At 38.0% G+C, this 15,795-nt stretch overlaps 1 protein-coding gene across 3 annotated transcripts in view; it reads left to right on the top strand.

Moving 5' to 3' along the window:
* GXYLT2 (glucoside xylosyltransferase 2) overlaps positions 1–15,795 on the top strand; it is a 144,251-nt gene that overhangs the window by 79,961 nt on the left and 48,495 nt on the right. The window contains exon 6 of one of the 3 annotated variants that reach the window (XM_053929785.1): positions 9,392–9,693. The exons of 1 other annotated variant lie outside the window; for it this stretch is intronic. In XM_053929785.1, coding sequence (XP_053785760.1) covers positions 9,392–9,503 — 112 coding nt within the window. In that variant the 3' untranslated portion in view covers positions 9,504–9,693. Of the gene's footprint in view, positions 1–9,391; positions 9,694–15,795 lie in introns of those variants that run through there. One more of the 3 variants, XM_045192349.2, reaches the window with a different exon arrangement.

The following is a 15,795-nucleotide window of genomic DNA, read 5'->3' as shown; positions in this document are numbered from 1 at the left end:
AGTGCTGAAAAGACCAGAGTTAGACCCTGTTAGACCCATAAACATCAGCTCAAGACCAGTGAGCACAGGAGATTAAGGCGACAACACCACTAAATCCCATTGGAATTCTACCATAGAAGTTCATACCATAAACCCAGGGAGTCAGAATAGATCAATTTAAGAAGCAGAGGCTAACAAGAAGAGTCTCACAAACAATGGGAAGACAAGGAAACAATCCCCAATTAAAAGGAAAGGAGGAACCCTCAGAAAGAATGCTAACTGAAAAAGAGGCAAGTCAACTATCAGATACTGAGTTCAAAGCAATGGTCATCAGGAAGCTCACTAAGTTCTCTGAGCTCAAAGAGAACTACCAGAAACTACAGGGAAACTACAATGAACTCACTGCAAACTATATTAACATGATAAAGGAAATAGAAACTATCAACAAAAGCCAAGAGGAAATGAAGAATACAATTTCTGAATTGAAGAACACAGTAGAAGGAATGAAAAGCAGACTTGATGAAGCAGAGGATCAGATCAGCGAGCTGGAGGACAAAGTAGAAAAAAACACCCAGAAAGAACAAGAAGGAAAAGAAGCTCAGAAAGAATAAAGAGGCAATAAGGGAAATGCAGGATAACATGAAACGTAACAATATCCATATAATAGGAATACCAGAAGGAGAAGAAGAAGAACAAGGGATAGAAATCCTGTTTGAAAAAGTAATGATGGAAAATTTCCTAATCTGAGGAGAGAAAAATTTACCCAAATCCAGGAATGACAGAGAGTCCCAAGCAAGAGGAACCCAAAGAGGCCCACTGCAAGACACATCATTATTAAAATGGCAAATTTCCAAGACAAACAGAGGATCTTAAAGGCAGCAAGGGAGAAAAAGGAAGTAACATACAAGGGAGCCCCAATAAGGTTAGCAACTGACTTCTCAATGGAAACGCTCCAAGTCAGAAGAGAATGGCAAAAAATATTCCAAGTAATGAGACCCAGAGGCCTGCAACCAAGACTACTTCAACCAGCAAGGCTCTCAATCAAGATAGAAGGCCAAATAAAGAGTTTCCCAGAAGTCTAAAAGAATACAGCTCCACCAAACCAGCTCTGCAAGAGATGCTAAAGGGACTGCTTTAAGGAAAGGAAGGAAAAGAGAAAGACAGAGGAACACAGGTAGGAAAAAATGGCAATGAATAACTACCTATCGATAATAACCTTAAATGTAAATGGATTAAATGCTCCAATCAAAAGACATAGAAGAGCTGAATGGATAAGAAACATGACCCACACATATGCTGCCTACAAGATACCCATCTCAGGACAAAAGACTTACACAGACTGAAAGTGAAGGGCTGGAAACAAATTTTCCCAGCAAACGGACAGCAAAAAAAAAGCAGGAGTACAATACTCATATCAGACAAAATAGACTTCCAAAGAAGGGCCCTAAAGAGAGACCCAGAAGGTCACTTCATAATACTCAAAGGAAGCATCCACTAAGAAGACATAAACATTGTATATATATATGCACCTACCACAGGAGCACCCAAATACATAAAGAAAATCTTGGAGGACTTCAAGAAAGATATGGACAGCAACACAATTATACTAGGGGACTTCAACACCCCACTATCAAAAATGGACAGGTCTTCCAAACAAAATCTCAACAAGGATATTGTGTCACTTAACAATACCCTAGAGGAAAAGGACTTAACTGATATATAGAGAGCTTTTCATTCCAAAGAAGCAAAATACACATTCTTTTCAAGTGTCCATGGAACTTTTTCAAAGATAGACCACATGATAGGACACAAAGCAAGCCTCAACAAATTCAAGAAAATTGAAATCATATCAAGCATTTTCTCTGACCACAAGGGACTGAAACTAGAAACCAACCCCAAAGGAAAAAACCTAAAACACTCAAAATCATGGAGACTGAATAGCATGCTATTAAACAACGAATGGGTCAAGAACGAGATTAGGGAAGAAATCAAAACCTTTCTGGAAACAAATGAAAATGAACTCACAAGAACCCAAAACCTATGGCACACAGCAAAGGCAGTCCTGAGAGGGAAGTTCATAGCAATACAGGCTTACCTTTAAAAGATAGAAACATTTCAAACAAACAACCTAACCCTATGCCTGCAATAACTCGAGGAACAACAACAAAGGCAGCCCAGAGCAAGCAGAAAGAAGGAAATAACCAAGATCAGAGCAGAGTTAAATGACATAGAGACTAAAAGCACAATTCTAAGGATCAATGAATCCAGGAGCTGGTTCTTTGAAAAGATAAACAAACTCGACAATCCTTTAAGTAGGCTCATCAAGAAGAAAAGAGAGAGGATCCAAATAAACACAATTAAAAATGAAGGAGGAGAGATTACAACTGATACCACAGAAATACAAAGGATTGTAAGAAATTTCTACAAAGAACTATGTGCCAGGAAATGTGAAAACCTAGATGAAATGGACACATTTCTAGAAAAATATAATCCTCCAAAACTGAATGAAGAAGCAGAAAACCTGAACACACCAATAACAGCAGACGAAATTGAAGCAGGAATCAAAAAACTCCCAACACACAAAAGCCCTAGACCAGATGGTTTCACAGGAGAATTCTAAAAAGCATTTAAGGAAGAAGTAACCCCTATCCTTCACCGACTATTCGAAGTAATTCAAAATGATGGAAGACTCCCAAACTCTTTTCATGGAGCCATAATCATTTTATTCCCAAACCCAGGTAAAGACACAACGAAGAAAGAAAACTTCAGGCTACTATCGCTGATGAACATAGACGCTAAAATTCTCAACAAAATATTAGCAAACCGCATCCAGCAATACATGAAAAAGATCATCCACTATGACCAAGTGGGATTCATCCCAGGGATGCAAGGATGGTACAATATTCGCAAATCAATAAACATAATATATCACATCAAGAACAGCAAAGACAAAAATCACATGATCATATCAATAGATGCGGAAAAAGCATTTGATAAGATACAGCACCCATTTCTGATAAAAACACTCAGCAAACTGGGAATAAAGGGAGCATTCCTCAACATAATTAAGGCCATATATGAGAGACCTACAGCCAACATCACACTCAATGGAAAAAAACTTAGAGCTTTCCCACTAAGATCAGGAACAAGACAAGGATGCCCTCTCTCACCACTCCTATTCAACATAGTATTGGAAGTCCTAGCCACAGCAATCAGACAAGAAAAAGCAATAAAAGGCATCCAAATTGGAAAGGAGGAAATGAAACTGTCACTGGTTGCAGATGACATGATGGTGTACATGGAAAACCCTATAGACTCCACTCAAAAACTACTCTACCTAATAAATGAATTTGGCAAAACAGCTGGATACAAAGTCAATACTCAGAAATCAAAGGCATTCCTGTACACCAACAACAAAACTGCAGAAACAGAAATCAGGAAAAAAATCCCATTTGATATAGCAACAAGAAAAATAAAGTACCTAGGAATAAACCTAACCAAGGAGGTAAAGGACCTGTACTCAGAAAACAACACAACACTGAAGAAAGAAATTAAGGAAGACACAAACAAATGGAAGCATGTACCATGCTCATGGATGGGAAGAATTAACATCATGAAAATGGCCATACTACCCAAAGCAATTTATAGATTCAATGCAATCCGTATTAGAGTACCCATGACATATTTCACACATATAGAACAACCATTTCAGAAATTCATATGGAACCATAAACGACCCCGAATAGCTGCAGCAATTTTGAGAAAGAAGAACAAAGCAGGAGGGATCACAATACCTGATATCAAACTGTATTACAAGGCCACTAAATCAAAACACCCTGGTACTGGCATAAAAACAGGCACATAGACCAATGGAACAGAACAGAGAGCCCAGAAATAAACTCAAGTCTATACAGTCAATTAATATTTGACAAAGGAGGCAGAAGCATACAATGGAGCAAAAACAGCCTCTTCAACAAATGGTGTTGGGAGATCTGGACAGCTACGTGCAAAAAAATGAAACTCGATCACCAACTTAGGCCATACACGAAAATAAATTCAAGATGGATAAAAGACTTAAATATAAGTTGTAACACCATAAAAGTCCTTGAGGAAAACATTGACAGGAAAATCTCAGACATTCCACGCAGCAACATCCTCTCAGACACGTCTCCTAAAGCAAGGGACATAAAGGAAAGAATAAACAAATAGGACCTCATCAAAATAAAAAGCTTCTGCATGGCTAAAGAAAACAGCACCAAATTACAAAGAGAACCAACAGTATGGGAAAACATATTTGCTAATGATACCTCAGACAAGGGCCTGATCTCCAAAATATATAAAGAACTCACACGACTGCACTCTAGGAAGACAAACAACCCAATTAAAAAATGGGCAAAGGACTTGAACAGACACTTCTCCAAGGAAGACATACAGAGGGCCCAGAGACATATGAAAAGATGCTCAGCATCACTAGGCATCAGAGAGATGCAAATGAAAACCACAATGAGGTACCATCTCACACCAGTCAGAGTGGCCAACATAAACAAATCCACAAACAAATGTTGGAGAGAATGCGGAGAAAAGGAAACTGTAGTGCACTGTTGGTGGGAATGCAGACTGGTGAGGCCACTGTGGAAAACAGTATGGAATTTCCTCAGAAAACTAAAAATGGAACTGCCCTTTGACCCAGCAATTCCACTGCTGGGATTATACCCTAAGAACCCTGAACCACCAATCCAAAAGAACCTGTGCACCCCAATGTTCATAGGAGCGCAATTTACAATAGCCAGGTACTGGAAGCAACATAAGTGCCCATCAGCAAACGAGTGGATCCAAAAACTATGGTATATTTACACAATGGAATTCTATGCAGCAGAGAGAAAGAAGGAGCTTCTAACCTTTGCAACAGCATGGATGAAACTGAGAGCATTATGCTAAGTGAAATAAGCCAGGCGGTGAGGGACAAATACCATATGATCTCACCTTTAACTGGAACATAATCAATAGAAGATAAAAGCAAACAAAATATAACCAGAGACATTGAAGTTAAGAACAATCTAACAATAGCCAAGGCGGGGGGTGGGGGGGGGCGGGACAGTGTGAAGAGGGGATTACAGGAACTACTATAAAGGACAGATGGACCAAATCAAGGGGGAGGGTGGAGGTGGGGGAGGGAGGTGGGTTCAGCTGGGTTGGGGTGGAGGGATGGGGAGAAAAGGCACACAACTGTAATTGAATAGCAATAAAAATTTAAAAAAAAAAGAAATTGCATTTGCCCCAGCAAAATTAAATGATATATCTTTTCTAAAGCACACTTTGATTTTCAAAACTTTCATCATGATCAGGCCATTTTCTTCTCCTGAAATGCTCTTCCACGTCTCTATGTCTGACTGTCAAAATTCCATCTTTCCTAAACGTCTACATTTAAATGAAACGTAAATGTCCTCTTTTCTACAAACCCTAGTAAAATATGTTTATTTTGATGACCTGATATACTATCTCATTTATGAGATTATACATTTCTTTAGAGCAGGAATAGCACCTTATCATGCATTGATTGAAATCAATGACTTGCAATAATGGAGTAGACCAATACTTGTGAATCGAATTCTGTCTGGAACCCAATTTTGTATTTCACATTCAACAACTGGTATTCTTAGCTGGTCTTAAATTCCATGAAGATCTAAGAACCTTAAACTTGTAAGAAATATTCTTCATATATAACCAGTTATATATTTTTCAAAAACAGGGCCTAAAACTTTCATTGGATTCTCAGACCAGTCTTGATTCTGTGACCGATAAAAGGTTAGGAATGACTGGCCACCTGAATTTCTAGAAGCAATTGTAGCAACATATTTATCACCAGTGTACTGTAGGGACTATATATATATATATATACACACACACACACACGTATACATATATACATATATACACACACTTTTCCTCCCACCTTCTAAATTCTTCTAGGCTGGTCCAAAATCAAATGAACAGGGACAGGTTAGTAGAATATCAAGATTTGATGCACGTGAACGGGAAATTCACAGACAGGAAAATTCCAAAGACAGTGAGGCAACTTCGGGTATATAAGGCCTTCTGGACAAAGGAGAAAAGGTGTGGAGGAATGGGGTATTAAATTCCAGAAGTGAGAGTGGGCAATTTATGGGTAATGGAAGAATGGAACACACATGGCAGGAAAATTCTTGCTAGGAGACTCAGAAACAATAGGACACAGGGGCTATCTAGCTAATAGGCACCTGCCTGAAGCCCTCCTATTTACCATACTTAATTCAAATTAGGCTAAGGGGAACATCCTAACATTTCCTTCCTGAAGCTGCTGTCTCTGTCTGAATCTCTGGGGCAGAAAAGGGGTGGGAGGGTTAAAGGCTTTCTCTGAGTCTTGTTTCTTAATAAACAGCTTTAAAACCAATATCCTGAAAAGCAGCTTCAGGGTGGCTAAATTTTGTTTTCTGTAAGTCCTGCATTTGAAACTTAAAGTAAGGTTCACATTTCAGAATCTAAATTGGTGGATTGCTCCCTATTTCATTGATCATATCATTCAGTCCTAAAAATAAATGAGTTTAGTTAAATTGTTGAGTATTATTTCAGGAGGCAGTGGTGCAGATGAGTTTCCAAAGTGAGGCCTAAATTGTGTAAGCAAGCAAGTAGGTATTTAATAAGAAGTATGTCTATGAAAACAAAAGAAAATAGTACTCTCTTATTAAGAGTTTCCAAAAGGTTAATGATCAGAGCAAACTATAAACCAGTTTATGAGTGTGTAAGGCTGTCAGTTGGGAAGATTTCTAGATGTAAGGCTCAAAACTTCTTTTGCTGGTATGAATGGAGGCAAACAGTGACAATCTGATAGATCCTTCTTACCTACATTTTGAATATTTCTGATGATGTCATTAGGGGTTTAGATAACCTGTCTGTGGCCTATACAGCATCAGTCATTGAGATTGGTTAAGCATGAACTGTTGTGATTTCTCTAAAGTTTATATCATGTCTTTACAGAATGATTCCATGGTGGGCCAGATACTGTTAATGAAATCAGACCCCTCCCCACCAGGTCTTTTGGTTTGTCTTGCCCGCCACCAGGTGTTAGGAATTGTGGCTCTCAAAGCCAGAGTATGGTAAAAAGGAAAGGAACTACTTATTCAAAAGCTATACAGGTTTAGAGTAATGGTGGAATGTCACTTTTAAAAAAACCAGAGTCCCTTTAAAACACTCAGAAACACACACACACACAGAGTCCTGCCTTTCCCCTTTTTCCCAATGAGGCCAATCAGGGTTAGCATATCTCAGGAAAAAGAAATAGAAGTCTGTAAGTAGCTTGGCTAGACTTCTGGTTCCTCCCAGTAATCCATGTTCGGCTGGGCAGTTCTCCCGCAGTCCCCAGCACCATTAGCTGTGTTGCCACAATCTCCAGTTCTTAATCCAAAACCACATGGCACCTCTTCATGGCCCACCAGTAACAGTCCTTTCACTCCTTTCCTTCCCACATAGTCCTACATTTTCTTCCATCCCTCATGGTGTCCCATCTTTAGTTTAAATCCCAGCTTGGAACTTCCTCCGTAACCTCATTCCCAACTCCTCCCACAATTGGCTATACCTGCTAGTACTCCCATATTTTTAGCCTTTCTTGACCGCCATAGTTAGTCTGGGCAGGCTTGGCCCTGTGGCATGGAGCAAACCATTTCCAAGCTCTGGCACTGGCGTGGTAACCTGGAGGAGCTGCCTCCCAGTTACATCATGGTTTTAAATCATGCAAACTTTTCCAGCTCCATTCAAGCTAGAAGACTAGTCTGCTGTTATTGATATGCAAAATAACCATTTTCATATGGATATGAAGCTAGTCCACTGTTATCAATATGCAAAGTAACTCAATGGCCCTGCTCCTTGTCTCCCATTCCCCAGCCAGACTTGTGAGCAGGGGTGGCTCTGGCTACACACCCTATTACATCCTCTCAGAAAAAAAAAAAATTAGTTCTCAATAATTCCAAGACAAAGAATGAGAAAAAAATGAAACATTAGTTTAGAGGGTTGTAGCCAATTTAAGAAAAATAGAAAAATTCAGGACTTAGCCCAATTCACAGATGAAAAATAACTTCAAAGCCTACTAGAATTTAATTTCCATAACTGTGTATTATCTTGTCTATTGAAACACAATTTCTCTCCCTAAAATAAACAGGGTGCTGTTTATCAAAACTAGACAAAGTAAGACTAATTTATTTTGTAAATCTAGTTTCAATAAATTTGACCTGATTAGCCCTGGCTGGTGTGGCTCAGTGGATTGAGTGCCAGCCTAGAACCCAGGGGTCATGGTTCAGTTCTGAGTCAGGGCACATGCCTGGGTTGTGGCCAGGTCCCCGGTAGGGGGCGTGCAAGAGGCAACCATGCATTGATGATTCTCTCCCTCTCTCTCCCTCCCCATCTCTCCAAAAATAAATAAATAAAATCTTTAAAAATAAATAAATTTGACCTGATTATTTGCATAAACACAAAAATAATAATCATACTAGGCTCTTTTAAATCTACTTTGCTGAAATTTCATTAAAAATTTCCAGACTGAACTTTAATTAGCCTCTCAAGGTTAAGAGGCCAAGCCACATAGTTCCCATCAGACTTGCTTGAAAATCCCTTAGATTTGGGTGAATTTCTCAGATTTGAGGTTTCTGAATATGTATTGAAGTTCTTTCTTTGTCATCTCCCGGGAAAGTGACCTTTGTTCCTTACTTGGAAAGACTGCTATGAACTATGTAAGCAAGAGACCAGGGTGTTTTTCCAAGGGATTTTTATTGACTTCCAAAGTCAATCTTAATTCCTTAAAGCTTTATTGTGACATCCAGAGTCTATGTATGTCTTTCTCAAACGTGACATTTCAATCAGTCTTTGTTAATAAAACCAGTTTTCAATTGCATCTTGTTAAAAGTCAAGAAAACAGACTTTTATTGAATTTATGCAAACAATCATATTGCCAAAAAATAATAATATGCCCTTATTAAGAGTTTCCAAATTCTGGATGGATCAGGTATGGAAAAAAAAATAAACTTTCAATACTGCTTACAAGGGTATAATTTACTAAATTGCTCTAAGAAAAACAAGTTTTCCTATACCTATAAAACAAAAATGTTTTTTAAATCAGCAATGTTAAAAAGCAAAAAGTCATAACAATTGTAATCATCCTCAGTTCATTTAGTTCCATATAATCAACTCTTGTTTATCCTGATAATTTCATGAATCCAGTTATTCCTTAGAGTTGTATAAATTTTCATCCAGTGTAAAAGTATGATCTGAAATTTTATTCTCAGAAGCTCTACTTTAGAACAAGTCAAAGTCCTTTCCATGAATCTTTCTGAAGAGGAAACATTTTCTTTCCTTTTTTAAAAAAATTTTACTTATTTATTTTTAGAGAGAAAGGAAAGGAGGGAGAAACAGAGGAAGAGAAACATCAATGCATGGTTGCCTCTCGTGCGCCCCCTGTTGAGGACCTGGTCTGCCACCCAGACTTCTGCCCTGACTAGGAATTGAACTGGGGACCCTATGGTTCACAGGCCGGCACTCAATCCACTGAGCCACACCAGCCAGGGCAAGAGGAAACATTTTCAAAAGCATCAGAGTTAAATAATGACTGTGTGCAAATGACAAAACAAAAAATGATACAATTATAAATCTGATTATAATGCAATTGACAAAAAGTTGCATTTTCGTACTATACATTTTAATATAACAATTAGAATTACAAATTAAAATTACATCAGAACTTTGTTGACTATTGGAGATTTTTATATAATCTCTAGAATGTTTATTTTAGTAATAATTTATATCTAAATAAAACAATCATTTTTCTTTATTGGACAAAGCTTCAGTAATTTAAGCATATTAAAAAAGCATAATTAGTTTAAAAGTTCTCTTTTATGATGAGAAAATAAGAGCAAGTCTTTGAGGTATTTCAGGGGCCTATTGGGATAACCCAAAGTCAATTCCAGGTTAAGAGAAAGTTTCCTTTTAAAATTTGAACTCTGGTAAAGTGGTTAAACATATTCAAACAAAAATATCATATATTATTATGAAACAATAGTAAATTATTCACTTATCCAAAGTAACAGTAAGATATATCACATATAAAACATGGTTTAGCTATTGTTCATCAAACTTTAGTTTTTAAGATTGAAAAGATTTTTTTTTAAGTAATTAAGTACCTCATTAAGACAATATGATATAATATCTTTAAGACTGAACTTATCTGAATCCACGATGGCAGCAGAGTATGTGGTAATGCACTCACCTCCTCCCAAGTTTAAAAGGGAATTGCAACTAAATTGTAGAACAATTTTCCTGAATAACCAACTGAGGACTAGCTGGGAATAGTCTTGTAACCAAGGATTTACAGAAAAAGCCACATCAAGACTGCTCCAAACAGGTTGCCAAATGCCAGTGACAGGCAACATCTTACATTGGTCTGCACCACAGTCCCTCTCAAGAGGCCCAAAACCAACATACCCAGTGGACAGATTCAGACAACATTAGATCAATAATCCAATAAATTTCACATCAGCATATCCCAAGGGAGATCTCAGCAGGCACCAAACCTTGTTAAGACAAATAACTATTTGTGTGGTCAGCACCTACACAGTAGCTCATACGCCATGGTCAAGGTTGAGCTTCACAGTGATCCAGCTTGAGGGTCAATCTCACACATGAATAGGCCAACAGCAATCAAGACTCAATTACAACAGGAGTGCCCACATAACCCACACAAAGGACATTCTTGGAGCACCCATCTTAGGTGATCGAGGAGACTGCATCAGTAGACCCCACAAGACACCTACTACATAAGGCTACCCCATAAAGACTGAGAGTCATAGCAGATCCAAGACTCTCAAAAGAGGAAAGGAAATAGGCCCCAAATGAAAGAATAAGAGAAATCTCCAAGGAAAAAAGTTAAATAAAATGAGGTGTGCAATTTATCAGAAATAGAGTTGAAAGTAATGGTCATAAGCATGAAAAAGACATAGAAACTATTAAAATAAAGGACTATTCAGAAAATAAAGAATACAATATCTGAAATGAAGAATGCACTGGGAGGAATAAATAGTAGTTTGGATAAAGCAGAAAATCAAATCAGCGATTTAGAAAATAAGGTAGAAAAAAACACCCAATCAGAGAGACAAAAAAAAAGGAAGAAAGAAAGAAAGAAAAGAAATTTGAAAAAAGTATAGTTTAAAGGATTTTTGGGAAAACATAAAGCATAACATCATCTGCATCATAGGGGTACCAGAAGGAAAAGAGAGAGAGAACAAGGGATGGAGAACCTATTTAAAGTAATAATGACTGAAAATATCCTTAACCTGGTGAAGGAGAAAGACATGCAAGTCCAGGGAGCATAGAGTCCCAAACAAGATGGACCCAAAGAGGCCCACACCAAGACTCATCATAGTTAAAATGGCAAAGGTTAAAGACAAGGAGAGAATCTTAAAAAACACAAGGGAAAGACAGTTACCTAGAAGGAAGCTCCCATAATACTTTCAGCTGATTTCATAACAGAAATATTTCAGGCCAGAGTGGATTGGCATAAAATATTCAAAGTGATGAAAAGCAAGAACCTACCACGAAGGGCTATTTTATCCAGCAAGGCTATAATTTAAAATTAAAGGAGAAATAAAGAGATTCCCAGACAAAAAAAATCTAAAACAGTTTGTTACCACCAAACAAGTAGTAACAAATGTTAAAGGGCCTGCTTGAAATGAAAAAGTACAAAATAACCCCACAAAAAACAGAGGAACATAGTTAAAAGAATAAAATGACAATAAATATGTATCTATCGACAATCGCTTCAAATATAAATAGTTTAAATGCTCTAATCAAAAGACATAGGGTGGCTGAATGGGTAAAAAAAGAAGACCCACATACATGCTGCCTACAAGAGATCCAACCAGAATGAAAAATACATACCAAAGGTAAAGGAATAGAAAAATATATTTTATACAAATGGAAATTTTAAAAAGCTGGAGCAGCAATACTTTCATCTGACAAATTACACTATAAAACAAAGGCTATAGTAAGAGACAAAGAAGGATAAAGGGAGGAATCCAACAAGAGGATATAACCCTTGTCACTATTTATGTACCACCATAGGAGCACCTAAATATGTACAGCAAATCTCGATTAATATAAAGGGAGATATTGACAGAAATACACTCACAGTAGGGGATTTTAGCACCTCATTGACATCAGTGAACAGAAATTCCAGACAGGAAATCAACAAGGAGATGATAGTTTTAAATGACACACTAGAACAGACCTCTGGCCAAGATGGAGGCATAGGTAAACACACTGTGCCTCTTTGAACAACCAAAAGAAGGACAACAACAATTTAAAAACAAAAACAATCAGATCAGACAGAAAATTGAACTCTATGGAAGGCCGATAACCAAGGAGTTAAAGAAGAAACATTCATATAGACCAGTAGGAGGGACAGAGATGCACAGCTGGATGGAGAGGACTCACAGCAAGGCCATGGTTGGAGGACCGGGGTGGGCAAGATGGTCTCTGGTGGACCCAGCGAGGTGGCGGATTGTGGAGTGGGGTGGGCAGGGCTGCAGCTGGCCAGCAAGGTGCAGCTGGTGGGTCCTGTGAGGTGGTAGCTGGCTGACCTGGCAGTCCCACATTTTCGTGCACATAAACCAGGAGGAACAAAGTGGGAGCAAAACAGATCATGCAACCCCAGGGCTCCAGCGTGGAGAAATAAAGCCTCAAACCACTGATTGAAAACCCCTTGGGGGTTGAAGTGGCAGTGAGAGAAACTCCCAGCCTCACAGGAGAATTTGTTGGAGAGACCCATAGGGTTCTAGAACGTACACAAACCCACCCACAGGGAAATCAACACCAGAAGGGTCCAGTTTGCTTGTGGGTAACAGGGGAAGGGACTGAAAGCCAGCAGAGAGTGGAGCAAGCACCATTGTACCCTCTCAGACCCCTTCCTCACATACATCACAGCACAGCGACGTGGGTTGCCCCACACTGGTGAATACCTAAGGCTCCATCCCTTTATGTAACAGGTGCTCCAAGACAAAAAAAAAAAAAAGGCCCAAATGAAAGAACAGATCAGAGCTCCAGAAAAAATACAACTAAGCAATGAATACATAGCGAATCTATCAGATGCAGAGTTCAAAACCCTGGTAATCAGGATGCTCACAGAAATGGCTGAGTATGATCACAAAATAAAGGAAAAAGTGAAGGCTATGCTAAGTGAAATAAAGGAAAATGTACAGGGAATCAATACTGATGGGGAGGAAACTGGGACTCAAATCAATGGCATGGGTGAGAAGGAAGAAAGAAACATCTGACCAGAAAAGGATGAAGAAACAAGAATTCAAAAAAAAAAGAGGAGAAGCTTAGGAACCTCTGGGACAACTTTAAACGTTCCAACATCTGAATCATAGGGGTGCCAGAAGGAGAAGAGGAAGAGCGAGAAATTGAAATTTTACTTGAAAACATAATGAAGGAGAACTTCCCTAATCTGGCAAAGGAAATAGACTTCCAGGAAGTCCAGGAAGCTCAGAGAGTCCCAAAGAAGTTGGACCTGAGGAAGCACACACCAAGGCACATCATAATTACATTACCTAAGATTAAAGATAAGGAGACAATCTTACAAGCAGCAAGAGAAAAGGACACAGTTACCTACAAAGGAGTTCCCATAAGACTGTCAGCTGATTTCTCAAAAGAGCCCTTACAGGCAAGAAGGGGCTGGCAAGAAGTATTCCAAGTCATGAAAGGCAAGGACCTACATCCAAGATTACTCTATCCAGCAAAGCTTTCATTTAGAATGGAAGGGCAGATAAACTGCTTCCCAGATAAGGTCACCTTAAAGGAGTTCATCATCACCAAGCCTTTGTTATATGAAATGGTAAAGGGGCTTATCTAAGAAAAAGAAGTAGAAGAAAAATACAAACAGTGAAATGACAACGAATTCACAACTATCAACAACCGAACACATAAAAAACAAAAATGAACTGTGCAAACAACTAGAACAAGGTCAGAATCATAGAAATGGAGATCACATGGAGGGTTATCAACAGGGGAGTGGGAGGGGGAGAGAGGAGGAAAAGGTACAGAGAATAAGTAGCATAAATTGTAGGTAGAAAATAGACGGGGGGCGGGGGGGGTAAGAATAGTATAGGAAATGGAAAAGCCAAAGAACTTATATGTATGACCCATGGACATGAACTAAGGTGAGGGGAATGTGGGTGGGAGGGGGTGTGCAGGGTGGAGGGGAGTGAAGGGGGAAAATGGGACAACTGTAATAGCATGATCAATAAAATATATTAAAAAATAAATGACACACTAGAACAAATGGATTTAATTGATATCTTCATAGAATTTCCCCCAAAGGCAGCAGAATATACATTCTCTTCAATGCACATGGAAACTTTTCTAGGATGAGCCACATGTTAGGACACAAACAAATCTCAATAAATTTAAGTTTGAAATTGTATCATCTCAGACCAAAATGGTATAAAACTATATATCACAATAAAAAAGCTGAAAGACACACAAAGACATGGATGCTAAACAATGTATTACTAAACAATGAATGGGTTAACAATGAGATTAAGGAAAAAATTAAAAGATACCTTGAAAGTGGAATCTAATGAACTAAAAAACTGACAAAAAATAGAAATAGAGGCAAATATACATAGAAAAGACTGACAGTTCTCAGAAGAGAGGGGGAAGAGGAGGAATGTTGAAATGAATGTTGGAACGTTTAAAGAGGAGGGGGGAGGGGGAAAATGGATGAACAAAGGTGAAGAGATTAGCCAAAGAACATATAACCACAACCCATAGACACACACAACAGTGTAGTGATGGCCAGAAAGAAGGCAGGGTGGCAGCTAGGTGAATTGGGCAAAAAGGGGAAAATGGAACATCTGTAATAGTTTCAATAATAAAAATAAAGTAAAAAATACCTTAAAAGAAATGAAAATGAGAACACAACAATCCAAAATCTATGGGACACAGCCAAAGCAGCCCTAAGAAGAAAATTCATAGCATTACAGGTTTATGTCAAGAAATAAGAAAAATCTCAAATAATCAATAAAACTTTACACTTGAAGGAAGTTGAAAAAGAACAATAAGCAAAGCCCAAAGTGAGAAGAAGGGAAATAATACAGATCAGAGCAAAAATAAACAAAATAGAGTCTAAAGAAATGCAAAAAATCAAGGAATCCAAGAACTGGTTCTTTGAAAAGATTTTTAAAAAGTGAATAAACCTTAACCAGATCATCAAGAAAAAGGAGCTAGGACCCCAAAAAATAAAATCAGAAAGAAACAGAAGTAAAAACACACCAAAGAAATACAAAGGTTGTACAAAAATATTACAAACAACTATATGCCAACAAATCAGACAATCTGGACAAAATGGATAAATTCTTGGAAACATACAATCTTCCAAAACTAAATCAGGAAGAATCAGGGAATCTGAGTAGACAAGTACAACTAGTGAAACTGAAGCAGTAATTTAAAAATTCCCAACAAAATAAAGATTTGGACTGGGTGAATTCACAGGTAAATTTTACCAAATATTCAAAGAAGAATTAACATCTCTCCTTCTCAAACTATTCTAAAAAATTCAAGAGGAAGGAAAACTTCTAAGCTCTTTTTATGAGCCCAGCATTATCCAAATTCGAAAACCAGATACAAATACTACAAAGAAAGAGAATTATAGGCCAATATCCCTGATAAACATCAATGCTAAAATCCTCAACAAAATATTAGCAAACCATATTCAGCAATGGATTCAAAGGTCAAAACACG

This window comes from Desmodus rotundus, chromosome 8 (assembly GCF_022682495.2).
Source record: "Desmodus rotundus isolate HL8 chromosome 8, HLdesRot8A.1, whole genome shotgun sequence".
In the NCBI taxonomy this organism is placed as follows: domain Eukaryota; kingdom Metazoa; phylum Chordata; class Mammalia; order Chiroptera; family Phyllostomidae; genus Desmodus; species Desmodus rotundus.
The sequence above is the reverse complement of the archived record's forward strand: the minus strand, read 5'-3'. Positions and strand labels throughout refer to the sequence as shown.